Raw genomic sequence first — 13872 nt, 5'->3', positions numbered from 1 at the left:
CTCACGCCTGTAATCCCAGCACTTTGGGAGGCCAAGGCAGGCAGATCGCGAGGTCAGGAGATCGAGACCATCCTGGCTAACACAGTGAAACCCCATCTCTACTAAAAATACAAAACAAAATTAGCCGGGCGTGCTGGTGAGCACCTGTAGTCCCAGCTACTTGGGAGGCTGAGGCAGGAGAATGGCGTGAACCTGGGAGGTGGAGCTTGCAGTGAGCTGAGATCGCGCCACGGCACTCCAGCCTGGGCGACAGAGCGAGACTCCATCTCAAAAAAAAAAAAAAAAAAGGACATGTGGGTTGGACTTGGCTACTTGATAACCATAAATTCCTTAGCAATTTCAGCTTTCTCATTTGTAAAATGCCTTGGGTTGTTTTGGGGATAGTAGAGATATGAGAAATGAGATATGAGACATAGAAAATGAGATAATAGATGTGAAAATGCTTTGGAACTCACATAGCATTTTGAGAAAGTAAAACATGATGTTTCTGTAGGCCTCAGCTTCTCCCTTACTGCCACCATGTCCTGATTCCTAATAAGTCCCTCAGGGAAGCCAGTGGGAGGTTTGTGACTCCCACTGGCTGTAGGGGAAACTTCCTCCTCTTCTTTGTTCACTTACCCTGACCATGGAGTTTGGGCTCTGATAGGAGGGATGGGACCCTGGAAACAGTGAGAAGGGACTTTGACCTTGACCATGCTCACCTTCTTGTAGGAACATGCTTGCCAACTCAGCCAGCGTGAGGATCCTCATCAAGGGAGGCAAGGTGGTGAACGATGACTGCACCCACGAGGCTGACGTCTACATCGAGAATGGCATCATCCAGCAGGTGGGCCGCGAGCTCATGATCCCTGGCGGGGCCAAGGTGATTGATGCCACAGGGAAACTGGTGATCCCTGGTGGCATCGACACCAGCACCCACTTCCACCAGACCTTCATGAATGCCACGTGCGTGGACGACTTCTACCATGGGACCAAGGTAATGCTCCTGTTTGTCAAAGGTGGCTTCCTCTTTGGCTTTTTTATTCTGCTTCTTGGGCTGCTCCAGACTAGACCCAGGTGAGCCAGGTGCTCCCAGTGTATTGCTGGCAGGAGAAGGGTGTGTCAGGGCCACTATGGCAACTACAATAGGGATTTCCAGCTTAATGTCACAGGTTTCCATGATTACAGAAAAGGAGGCATTTAGGCCTGTTTTGCTAATCATATCATTTACCCAAGTACCCAGGCTGAGAACCAATTTTATTTTTATATTTTTATGTCATGTAATACAAGCCTAGAGGAAGAAGAGAATAAGCTGGTGTTTGTTATTGTGTAGGGGAGTGGGTTGGTCTGATGGACTTCTTTATGTTTATAAACGGAATTAAATTCCCAAAGACTGAAAGACAAATTTGCTTCTTCTAGATGATGATACAGCTTCTATTACCTCTCCTGGCTTGCTTGTTATTTTTTAAAATAACTGGAAAATTGCTGGTGGTGGGTTCTCTTTTCAGAGTGAGTTACCATGGACAATATTTAACCGTTACTGAGCTGGACCTGAGCTACTGTAAGTTCCTGGATGCCAAAAACAAAAATTCAGAAGAAAAATTAGGAGGAAACTACATTCTGCAAAAAGAGTCATGAATGGGCTTTTTTTTTTTTACCCTTCCCGTATGTTCCAGACACCTCTGTCACTGCTGTCATCCCTCTTCCTTGTGATTTTCTATCTCATGCTGACCTCTCCCCGGATATCAGACTATGGGCTCCTTGAGGGCAAGGCCTGGCCATTTTCCTCTGCTTTCCCAGAAGCTGGACTGACCTGGAACTAGAGTAGCTGTCCTGTAAGTGTGCAGGCAGAGGCCAGGCCTGGGGACACAGCTTGATAGACCAGCCCCACCTCAAGTAGATGGCCTTTAAGGTCTCCTTGAGGACAGGCCCCCTTCCCAATCCAGGGGCTGCAGACCAGACCCTGGGAAGGCTGAGCTATGAGGAGTCACAGTAGTCATTGCCCAACTGTGCCCACACAAGGATGCTCCCTGGCCTAACCCTCTGGCATCAGGGTTACACCTGCTCGCTCTAGCCCAGTCCAGGGAAGAGAGGTAGTAGGCCGACCCTCCTTGCTTTCTCCTCTGAGAATTCCCCCAGGCCCTGAAAGTGGTATTTCGATTATGAAATGGGGAGCCCCATCCTCATAAACTCAGGATCCTCTTGCAGGGTGCCTGGTGACAGTCGGGACCTTTCTGAAGTGACTGAGCATATCCAGCTCACCACCCTCATGCACCAAGCCAGGCCAGGCCTGCGGTTATTGTTGTCATTTTCACTGAAGTATAGCATATATACAGAGAAGTGCAGAAATTGTAAGTACACAGAATTGCCACCGTTGAATGCACTCGTAACCAGCTCCCAAGTCAAGACACCAAACTTTACCAGCACCCAGAAGCTCCTCCAGTCACAGGTCCCCACTAGGGATAACCACTATCCTGACTTCTAATAGACTTTTTAAAATAACAGCTTAATCGAGATGTAATTCACATATCATACAATTCATGTATTTAAAGTGTGTGAGTCAGTGGTTTTGGTATATTTATCACAGCTTGGTTTTGTCTATGTAGCTGAAATGAAGCAGTATGTACCTTCATATTGGCTTCTTTTGCTCAAAAATTAATAAATTCATTCACTTTCATTGCTTAATACTATTCCACTGTGTAATACAGCACATAGCAATTATCTCTCTGTCAGTGGTCATTTAGGTTATTGCTTGTTTGAAGCTAAACATTATCACTATGAACATGTTCTTGTACATATCTTCAGCAAACATGTCTGTACACATTTTGTTGGGCACATACTCCTAGGAATGGAATTGCAGGGCCCATAGGATGCACTTACGTTCAGCTTTAATAAGTAATGCCAAATAGTTTTCCAGACTGGTTGTAACAATTTATGCTCCCAGCAGTAGTGTAAGAGAAGCATTTAACATTGACATCACCAGTCCATGCCGGGGGCCATTCTGTAGTATGCTCAGGCCTTGCACTAAAACTGCACCTTCCTAGTTACTGTCCCTGTTTTGAGGAGTCCTTTAGGCCAGCATCAGATGCCACGCTGTCACTATGCTGTCTACCAGCCTCGCGGAGGGCAGACTGGCCTCCTTTGTCTCATTTTCCACATTGTCATCTGCTAGGGCCTCATTAGCCAAGAGTGACTGGTTTTCCCCTGAGAGCCATCAGCTCTTTACAGCTGATGAAGAGCTCTGCACACGTCTTTATGCAAGGTGGTGGGTAACTCTTGATCTTTTCTGCTTCTCATTCACGCAAGTAGCTGCCTCCAAAAAACATCTAAAGGCCCCTGGTGATGAAAGGCCCCAGATCTCCCATTTCTGCAGGTTTAGGCTGCCTCAGGAGCCCCAGTCCATGTCAGGCCCTAGTTGTAGGGAATTTAAGAGACCGCAGACCCCAAGCCACCCTGGCAGCTGGTGTCACTTAAACTGACACTTCGTTATATCTGTGCGCCAAGCAAGATCGTAATTGTCCTTGTGTCCCAGCCCTCACATTAAGCCTCTGTGTGGTGGCCTCGTTCTGCCTGGACTCCATTAGTAGATCCTGCCCAGAGTCCTGAAATTCCTGCCACAACCCCTCCACTCCACACCAGGATTTCCCCTTTACGTTGTGGCTCCTGCAGCCTAATGGTGTGGCTTCCCAGTTTCTCCTGTTCCTGAAAATCTCCCGGGGAGAGAAAATGCTCTCCTACTGAAACGCTGATGGGGACGGGTGGATTTAATTATTCACACCGCCTGTGGCACCCGTGCAGAGGCTGTGCACCCTGATGGACCGCCGCTGACCTACTTAGCATGCTCTAAGAAAGGTTGATTCACTCTAAGCATCTGGGTTTATAATAGAACAGTAATCCCAAGGAAAATCTCACCCGAACGATTAGCCAAGAAAGAAGGAGAGATCAAGTTGCATCTTTTTGTTCTTGTCAGACAGATCGTGGGGCCCTGAACCCTGCAAACAACACCCCACCCCCGCCCCGCCCCACCCCAGCTAGCGTCTGCTTGTTGATTTGGCAGCAGCAGCAGCCGGGACTAGGAAAACAAAACAGTTGAAAGCCTGGCCTTTCCGAGAACATCTGGGCCTCCATTGTACTTGGTCTCCAGGGATTTCTCTCCAGTACTTCTTTAGCCCACGCCTCGCTGGCCCCAGCCTCTGAAAGAGGCTGTGGCAGGCTCTGCCTGGCTCCCCTACTCACAGCCTGGTCACTTGACCCTCCTCCCTGCCCCAGGCAGCACCTCCCCAACACCCTACCACCTGCAGGCCCCGCCCTCCCCAGGCCCAGAACTAGGGTTTCCGGATGGTGCCAGGACCACCTGCTGGCTAACAATACAGACCTCATTCCAAAAAGGAGGTTATCTCTGTGAGGTGGCAGGGGGAGAGGGAGTGAAGAGGGAGAGCCAGTGACACCAACTGCGCTCAGAAGGGCCAGAATTTTAGTCTGGTTGCGGGTTCTCGTATTATTATTCTGCTTAAGTAGATGTTGCATTTAGTCTCTTTCATACGTATCTAGTATTACAGAGTAAAGAATGTTCTTACAGGCTCTTGAGCTCCACCCACCAATGGCTCTCCAGGATCAGGTGAAAATATCAGAATCAGATTTTTAAAACTACAGTCATTCACAAGCAAACCAGGTATGTGGCAAAATAAAAATAAATATAGGTACCAGCCCCTCACTAAGATATTGATAGAGAGGACAGACACGTGCAACTGAACAAGCTTCCTATGTACCTTTTCTGCCTTCCTCTCCCCACAAAAATATTTTAAGAACTGCTGTGTAGGCCAGTGATTTTCACCCTTTTGAAGCAAATTACATCAGAACTGTCAGAGCAGCTCCATCTTAAACAGGGGCTGGGTAAAATGAGGCTAAGACCTACTGGGCTGCATTCCCAGATGGTTCAGGCATTCTAAGTCACAAGATACAGGTCATAAAGACCTTGCTGATAAAATAGCTTGCAGTAAGGAAGCTGCCACGTCCCACCCAAACCAAGAGGGCCACAAGAAGTGACCTCTTGTCGTCCTCACTGCTACACTTCCACCAGTGCCATGACAGTTAACAAATGCCATGGCAACATCAGGAGGTTACCCTAGATGGTCTAAAAAAGGGAGGCACGAATAATCCACCCCTTGTTTAGCATATCACCAAGAAATGACCGTAAAAATGGGCAACCAGCAGCCCTGGAGCTTCTCTGTCTATGGAGTAGCCATTCTTTTATTCCTCTACTTTCTTTTTTTTTTTTTTTTTTTTTTGAGACAGTCTCACACTGTCACCCAGGCTGGAGAGCAATGGCAAGATCTCGGCTCACTGCAACCTCCGTCTCCTGGGTTCACACGATTCTCATGCCTCAGCCTTCCGAGTAGCTGAGATTACAGGTGCACACCATCACACCTGGCTAATTTTTTGTATTTTTAGTAGAGAAGGGGTTTCATTCTGTTGACCAGACTGGTCTCAAACTCCTGACCTGTGATCCACCCGCTTTGGCCTCCCAAATATTCCTCTACTTTCTTGATAAACTTGCTTTTGCTTTGTACTGTAAACTGGCCCTGAATTCTTTCTTGCACGAAATCCAAAAACCCTCTCTTGGGGTCTGGATAAGGACCCCTTTCCTGGAACAGAACCACTTGGGGAATTTTTGAAAGATCCAGTGTCCAGTCCCCAGCCCAGCCCAATTAACTCCAGTTCTGCGTTCTCCCTGTCATCCCTGGTAATTCTGAAGAACTTTGGTGGGGGGGTTGAGTGGCACAGGCTGTACTCCTGTTGCCCCTCCGACCCTCACCTTGTGAGCCAGGGCTGACATCCAAATCCCCTGGGTCTGCCTTGGGGAAGCTTGGGCCTGTCTTGTTTTGACCTTGCTGGTCCTTCTTATTTGCTTCTCTCTTTCTATTCACATTGCAATGCCTCCTAGTTGGGCTCCCAAACCCCAGCCCGGGGCCCAGAGCTTCTGTGCTTGTTAAGTTCCCTAACCCGGTGTCCTGCCCTCCTGTCTGTACCTATGGCAATCATCAGTGAGAGAGAAGTTGGCAGTGACAGAGATGCCATCAAACAGAAGTCCACTTGGGGCTGGCCCTCTTCCGTGAGGGTCCAGAGACTTGCTCTTGTCTGTGCCAGAGGCTCTCTGGTCCCAGAGACAGCTTCCCACCGACACAAAATTAGCATCGGGGAATCTTACCGTCAACCTGTGGGGGAAGCCAAATCCTAATCAAGAGTGCTTGTGCAGCATGGGATTGGCCTAGGGGACAGCCGGTAGCGCAGGCTAGGGTGGCCTGCCACCCCTCACCCCCATGGAAGATCCTGCCCCTTCCTGCCCTCCCACTGCAGAGGACTGGACCCCATCTGGTAGGGCCCTGAGGTATGCCCCGCTAGGACATAAATGAATTCCCTTTGGTGCCCAGCCCTGCCAGCTTCCTTACCAAGGATCCCATTTGTCTGCTTGGCAGGTTGCTTTTGCTACTTTTGTCTTCAAAATGTGCTCTCGTGGAATGAAGCCTATAAATGTGGCTCACTTCCTTTCTTCTTTTTCTTCAACTCCAGTATTCTGTTTCTGTTAAATTCTGGCCAAAATTTCTTTCCCATCTTTAAGCTCTGCAATGATACTTCCTGCTCATGGGGATCCAGACTCCTATGGTCTTGCTTATTAATTTATGTTCTCAAGTTCACTTATCTCTCCATCCCTGCAAGAAGTTGGATGGCACCTTAGAAATCATCTAGTCCCACCCACCCATTGATAGGAGACCCAGAGAGGATGCATGAACCTGCCAGGCGCTGTGGCTCATGCCTGTAATCCCAGCACTTTGGGAGGCCAAGTGGGGAAGATCGCTTGAGCCCAGGAGTTTGAGAGCAGCCTGGGCAACATGGCAAAACACCATCTCGACAAAAAATAGAAAATCAGCCAGGCGTGGTGGTGTGCGCTTGTAGTCCCAGCTGCTCAGTAGGCTGAGTGGGGAGGATCACCTGAGCCCAGGAAAGTTGAGGCTGCAGTGAGCTGTGATTGTACCACTGCACTCCAGCCTGGGTGACAGAGTGAGACCCTGTCTCAAAACAAAAACAAAAACAGAAGTTTGAGGATGCATGAGTAACCCACATCCCAGGGCCAGTTGGACCAGAAGTCAGGTTTCTTAGCCTTTTTACCACCCCATTTGGGGCCTCCTGAGACCTCAGGACTGAACCCCTTTCAGCCTGTGGCTGCATGCAAAATGTCTCTTGCTACTCTGTGGCCCCAAATTTCCCTGGACCAGATGAGGGTATCTGAGAAGGGACACTCATCAGGCAGGCAGTTGAATGAGCTCTCTGCCTGCCCAAGACAGTAGCTTTATGAAATGCCGTTCCTCCCTGCAGGAATAACTGACATCAGTGCCTTAGAGCTGAATAGTTTTTACTATGTATAAAAGGTGGTTGTAAGGATTAGATGAGATGATGCATAACAAATGCTTCACGAAGCGCCTGATGCAGAATATACACATGAAATAAATGTTAGCCCCCAGACTGGGACTACCTGCTTCCACCCCAGGCTCTTTTCTTTCAGTTCCTTGAGAAAAGATCCACCCACTTTGGCTTCATGATGAAATTGCTCCACTGGGCACCAAGTGCCCATGCTACCTGTGTCCCTGGGCTTGGCTAGCAGGCACCCTGGCAGGCCTTCTCTGGGAATCGGCCCTCACCTCCCAGCTCATTTTCCATGCCCATTCTTCCTGCTGCCCCACCGCCCCTCCGGCCTAACTGTGGGGGTTGAGATTAGCATAGCTGGGCTCCTCTCTCCACTTTCTTCTGTGACTCACCCACAGGCTGTAAAGAGCCCTGTGAAGGCTTCATGAAGTGATTTCCCCTCCCCTGCCACCTGGAGGACATCCCTCTACCCCCTCCATCGGTACCTAGTCTGCTTGTAGAGGGTATATTAGTTTTCTGCTGTGTAACTAATTGCCTCAAATTCAGCAACCTAAAACACCGATTTATTAACTCACAGTTCTGAAAGTAGAAATCTGGGCACGGCATGACTAAATCTTCAGCTCAGAGCCTCTCAAGCTGCCATCCAGGTGTCGGTGAGCTGCATTCTCATCTGGACTCCAGGGTTCCCTGCCAAGCTCGTGTAGTTGTGGCAGAATTCCATTTCTTGGAGTTCAAGGACTGAGGTCCCTGTTTCCTTGCTGGCTTTCAGCCTGCAAGCGGATCTCAGCGCCTGGAGGCTGCCAGCACCCCTTGCCAACTGTCCCTTCCATCTTCAAAGCCAGCAACATACTCACCTCAGGTCCCTCTCCTGTTCCAAATCTCTGACTAGAATCTCTTTCACCAGGCGACCAGATGGGAATCCGTACCTTTTTTTGTTTGTTTGTTTGTTTTGAGACAGAGTCTCGCTCTGTCACCAGGCTGGACTGCAGTGGCGCAATCTCAGCTCACTGCAACCTCCACCTTGCAGGTTCAAGTGATTCTCCTGCATCAGCCTCCCAAGTAGCTGGAACTACAGGCGCCCGGCTCCATGCCCAGCTAATTTTTGTATTTTTAGTAGAGACGAGGTTTCACTGTGTTGGCCAGAATGGTATCTATCTCTTGACCTTGTGATCCGCCCACCTCGGCCTCCCAAAGGGCTGAGATTACAGGCGTGAGCCACCGTGCCCAGCCAAACCATACCTTTTATGAGCTCACCTGATTAGTCCAGACCCACTGAGGATAATCTCCTTTTTTTCAAGGTCAGCCGTGCCATGGAATATAACCTAATCATGAGTATGTTTCCCCATCTTATTCACAAGATCCTTGCCACACTCAGTGAGAGGCAGTCATACAGGGATGTAGGTCACTGGAAGTCATCTTAGAATTCTGCCTACCCCAGGGAGTCACATGCAAAAACATGGCTATCCTATAGACATTTTGCCCTAGTACATCTCCACTCCAACTATCTTGCTTAAACTACTTAAATCATTATTTATTTATTTATTATTTATTTATTTTAGAGATAGAGTCTGGCCCTGTCGCCCACGCTGGAGTGTAGTGGCATGATCATATCTCACTGCAGAGTCAACAACCTGGGCTCAAGTCATCTTCCCACCTCAGCCTCCTGCGTAGCTGGGACTGCAGGCACATGCCACCATGCCCAGCTAAGTTTTTTATTTTTATTTTTTGTAGAGACCGGATCTGGCTACCTTGCCCAGGCTGATCTTGAATTCTTGGCTTCAAGTGATCCTCCTGCCTCGGCCTCCCAAAGTGTTAGGATTACAGGCGTCAGCCATCATGCTCGGCCTACTTAAACCTTTTTAAGACTCCACATTTACATTATTTATTTATTTATTTATTTATTTATTTATTTATTTTATTTTACTTATTTTTTTGAGATGGAGTCTTGCTCTGTCACCCAGGCTGGAGTGTAGTGGTGCGATCTCAGCTCACTACAACCACCGCCTCCTGGGTTCAAGCAACTCCCCTGTCTCAGCCTCCCAAGTAACTAGGAATACAGGCGCCCGCCACCATGCCTGGTTAATTTTTGTATTTTTAGTAGAGATGGGGTTTCTCCATGTTGGTCCGGCTCATCTCGAACTCCTGATCTCAGGCGATCCGCCCGCCTCAGCCTCTCAAAGGGCTGGGATTACAGGTGTGAGCCACTGTGCCCAGCCCACATTTACATTTTTTAAATCAAAAATCACCTTAGCCCCCCTTCACCTCACAGCTCTCTCTATGCCTGATGCGGTGTCCCTGCAATGGCTCCCTGTTGTCTAAGACATCAAGTTTGGATGTATGGATCTTCCCCCTGGGCAACCCCCGATCTGACCTTGCCCTCCCATCGATCCCTCATGGCCAGCTGCTCCCCACACGCACCCATCCATCAGGAAGACGCCCTCCATGGACATCCTATGCTGCCTGTTGCCGGCTCTCTCCACCCCTGCACAGAGCCTCTCCTTCAAGGCAAACACCCTCTCATCTCACTCCTTCTTCAGCTAACCCAGCTCCAGGATGTCACTTTCTTCTCCCCAGCTGAAATAACTTGTCATCCTGGGGCTTTCAAATTGTTTCCCATATTAAGTTTGTTTCTCAACAAGATTGAAGACCCTTTGAGGAGCAGAGACCACAGTTTAACTTGTGACTCGCCAAAGAACCCAGATAGCTCTAATGGTGTAGTCGACATCCAAGAAATGGATGTCATCATGGAGTGGGAGTTATCAGCACAGACTGGGGCTATGAATGCCGGAGTTTGGATTTCAGTTACACATTCACTTGCTATGTAATGTGGGCAAGTTAATCTGTCTTTCCCTTCATTTTCATATATGGAAAATGGAGATTATAATGGTTCTTTATAAGTGCTAGTTGAGCTATTATTTGTAAAGAACTTAAAAAGAATACTTGGTGCTTATTAAGCATTATGTGAGTGTTTGTTAAATAAATAGATAGATCATGTTGATCAAAGTCAGACCCCTTAAAACTCCATTTGTACTATAGTTTCCTCATAAGCATACATATTAAACAGTTAAGCATCAAATAGGAAGTAAAAGAACTGAATTTCGTTCCTACCGTTAGAATTTCTGTGTGTGTTTTAGAGTTTGAACGGAGTCCGATAGTAATAGTGACAAATTCTAGATAATTTTCTCTCTTCTCTCTTTCTCTTAAAGGCAGAAATAGCCAGTAATAAACTCTGCAGGCATCAGGAGCTATTTAAAGATGTCCTGCTTCAAACCAGCTACTTTCAAAACCTTGCTGGCAACTTTCATTCTACGTGTACATTAATTGGCAGGCCAAAATGTAGGCCAAGTTGATCCTTCTTAGAACTGATGTGAATGAGGAGATCTATCATTTCTTATAAATTTGTATCTCTAGCATTGAAAAAAACCTCCTATGGTGACCAAGCAGCTCCTCAACTTCTAGAATAGTGTTTGCAAAGAATTTATCAATGCAGATTATTACATTTTTAAAACCTTTGATTCAGAATAAAATAAATACACCCTCTGTGATTGAGGCCAAGTGTCCTGGAAATCTTTCATGCTTAGTACAAGAAGCTTTGCTTTATGCTCTCATCCACTGGAATTTATAAAAGGAAAAAAGGAAGAAGAAAAATATATACTGTACGTGCACTTCAGTGATACATATTACACATGAATGACATTTTTCTCCCTTCTTCCTCTTTTACTTTTCTTAAATTAAGCTCGTATCTTTTTTAATATTTCAAGAAATATTTGAATATGGCCTTTTCTTAATTGGAAATATCTGTTCTCCCAAACCTCACAGAGGTTACCTTTGAAGTTGCCATATTCCTATGTTGAAAATAAGGGACATATCAGCCGGGCGCGGTGGCTCACGCCTGTAATCCCAGCACTTTGGGAGGCCGAGGCAGGCAGATTACGAGGTCGGGAGATCGAGACCATCCTGGCCAACATGGTGAAACCCCATCTCTACTAAAAATACAAAAAATTAGCCAGGCGTGCTGGTGGGCACCTGTAGTCCCAGCTATTCGGGAGGCTGAGGCAGGAGAATGGCGTGAACCTGGGAGGCAGAGCTTGCAGTGAGCTGAGATCGCGCCACTGCACTCCAGCCTGGGTGACAGAGTAAGACTCCGTCTCAAAAAAAAAAAAAAAAAGAAAGAAAGAAAGAAAATACGGGACATATCTTGGTTCATTTACAGGTAGAAATGTACGTGGGTGTTGGATCCTCTCCCCTGGGTAGTTTCAGCCTCCTTGTTCCCTTGTGTTATCACTGCAGCCAGCCACATTTTTCTCTCCTTCTGATGCTTTTTTGTTTCTTGTTGACTAAAACTGAAGCCCTGTAAGGATCTTTAATTAGTGACTAAATAAATATACAACTGTGGGCCAACTATTGTAAGAACGTTCTCACTGACAATTGTTTCTCACTCATGCTGCACACACATCACACACACTATCTCACACTCACACTTGCTCTCACACACACAGTTTTAGAGCTGGAAGTACCATTAGAGATTAATAAATACTACCCCAATTCATAAATAATTTTCTGTTTAGACTTAAACGATCCACAGTATTCTCAATTAATATTTTAAAATAAAATTAAACAAGGCGGGGCTCAGTGGCTTGGTGGCTCACGCCTGTAATCCCAAAGCTTTGGGAGGCCAAGGCAAGAGGATCACTTGAGGCCAGGAGTTTAAGATCAGCCTGGGCAACATAGTAAAACCCCATCTCTATAAAAAATACAAAAATTAGCCAAGCATGATGGTGTGTACCTGTAGTCCTAGCTACTAGGGGGGCTGAGGCAGGAGGAGTTTGAGCTCACTTGAGCTCAGGAGTGTGAGGCTGCAGTGAGCTATGATCATGCCACTGCACTCCAGTGACAGAGCAAAACTCTGTCTAAAAACAGAAAAAAAAAATTGGTAAATGTTAGTGAACTCTACTCTTGGAAAGAGTATGTATAGAAAGAAGGAGAACATGATTAGGTAACCTGGGAAGCCACCTTTTAAAAACAAAAAAAAAGGTATAATTAATGTTTGATAAGCTGCACATTTTAAAGTACACAGTTTGATACATTTTGACATATACATACATCATGAAGCCATCACAGTATAATAAATATATTCATCATTCCTGAAAGTTTCTTTGTGTTCTGGTAATTTTCTCCCAACTGTCACCCCAGGTTACCATTGTTTTATGTCACTATAGTTTGCATTTTCTACCATTTCTATATAAATGGAATAATGCAATATGCATTCCTTTTTTTGTCTGGCTTCTTTCCCTCAGTAGTATTAAGTTTTTCACTCTTACAGATAAAGCTACTGTGAACATTCATATACACATATTTGTCTGGACATAGGCTTTTATTTCTCTTGGGTAATTACCCAGAAGTGGAATTTGTTTGTCGTATGGTAGGTCTACGTTTAGCTTTTTAAGAAATTGCCACCTGGTTTTCAAAGTGGTTGTAACAATTTCCCATCAGTAGTCACTCCATATCATTCCCACCACTTGTTGTGGTCAGTCTTTTTAATTTTAGCCATTTTAATAGGTGTGTAGTGGTATCTCAGTGTGGTTACAATGTGCATTTCCTTCGTGACCAGTGTTGAATGTCTTTACATGTGCCTATATACTTTCTATATGTTTTTGGTGAAGTGTCTGCTCGTACCTTTTCCCCATCTTTTAGTAAGTTGTTGACTTTTAAATATCTGAATATAAGAGTTGTTTTCTTTTTTCTTTCTTCTTTTTTTTTGAGATGGGGTTTTTTGTTTGTTTGTTTTTTGTTTTTTGTTTTTTAGTAGAGATGGGGTTTCACCATGTTGGCCAAACTGGTCTTGAACTATTGACCTCAGGTGATCTGCTGGCTTCAGCCTCCCAAAGTGCTGGGATTACAGGCATGAGCCACCACACCCGGCCCAAGAGTTGTTTATAGTCTAATTACAGGTCATTTATTAGATATATGTTTTGCAAATTTTTCTCCCAGTCTGTTACTTACTTTTTCCTTTTCTTAAGTGTTTTTTGAAGAGCAGTAGTTTTTAATTCTGAAGTCCAATTTATCGATTTTTTCTTTCTACTTCATGCTTTTCGTGCTGTAATCAATAAATTTTTGCAGAATCCAAGGTCTCTAAGATTTTCTCCTATGTTTTCTTTTAGAAATTTGTAATTTTAGCTTTTACAGTTCAGTCTATGATCTATTTTAAGTTAATTTTTATATATGGTATGTGGTAAGCATCTACTTTTTTTTTTGCAAATGGCTATCTAATTGTTTCAGAGCCATTTATTGAAAAGATTATCCCTTGTCAAAAATCAATTGACCATACATGTGCCAGCCTATTTTTGGACTCTTCTTTTGATCTGTTTGTCTATTTTTACACCAATACCACAGTCTCTTAATTATTGTAACTTTACAGTAAGTCTTGAAATCAGGCAGTGTAGGTGTTCCAACTCTGTACTTTTTCAAAGT

The 13872-nt window shown here is 45.7% G+C and overlaps 1 protein-coding gene and 1 long non-coding RNA gene across 5 annotated transcripts in view; one reads left to right on the top strand and one right to left on the bottom strand.

The window, feature by feature from the left end:
- The window catches only part of DPYSL5 (dihydropyrimidinase like 5), a 102960-nt gene that overhangs the window by 49811 nt on the left and 39277 nt on the right, over nucleotides 1-13872 (top strand). For all 4 annotated transcript variants that reach the window (XM_015111931.3, XM_077959944.1, XM_077959946.1 and 1 more), the window contains exon 2: nucleotides 712-976. In XM_015111931.3, coding sequence (XP_014967417.1) covers nucleotides 716-976 — 261 coding nt within the window. In that variant the 5' untranslated portion in view covers nucleotides 712-715. The remainder of the gene's footprint in view (nucleotides 1-711; nucleotides 977-13872) is intronic.
- On the bottom strand, nucleotides 7023-11589 carry LOC144333856 (uncharacterized). Its single transcript, XR_013402951.1, has 2 exons — nucleotides 11309-11589; nucleotides 7023-8580 (listed from the first exon to the last, which is right to left on the bottom strand). It is a non-coding gene; the product is annotated as an uncharacterized LOC144333856 (long non-coding RNA).

The sequence above is a fragment of the Macaca mulatta genome, chromosome 13 (assembly GCF_049350105.2).
Source record: "Macaca mulatta isolate MMU2019108-1 chromosome 13, T2T-MMU8v2.0, whole genome shotgun sequence".
NCBI classification, from domain to species: domain Eukaryota; kingdom Metazoa; phylum Chordata; class Mammalia; order Primates; family Cercopithecidae; genus Macaca; species Macaca mulatta.
Note: the sequence above shows the minus strand (reverse complement) of the source record. Positions and strands in the feature narration are given on the sequence as shown.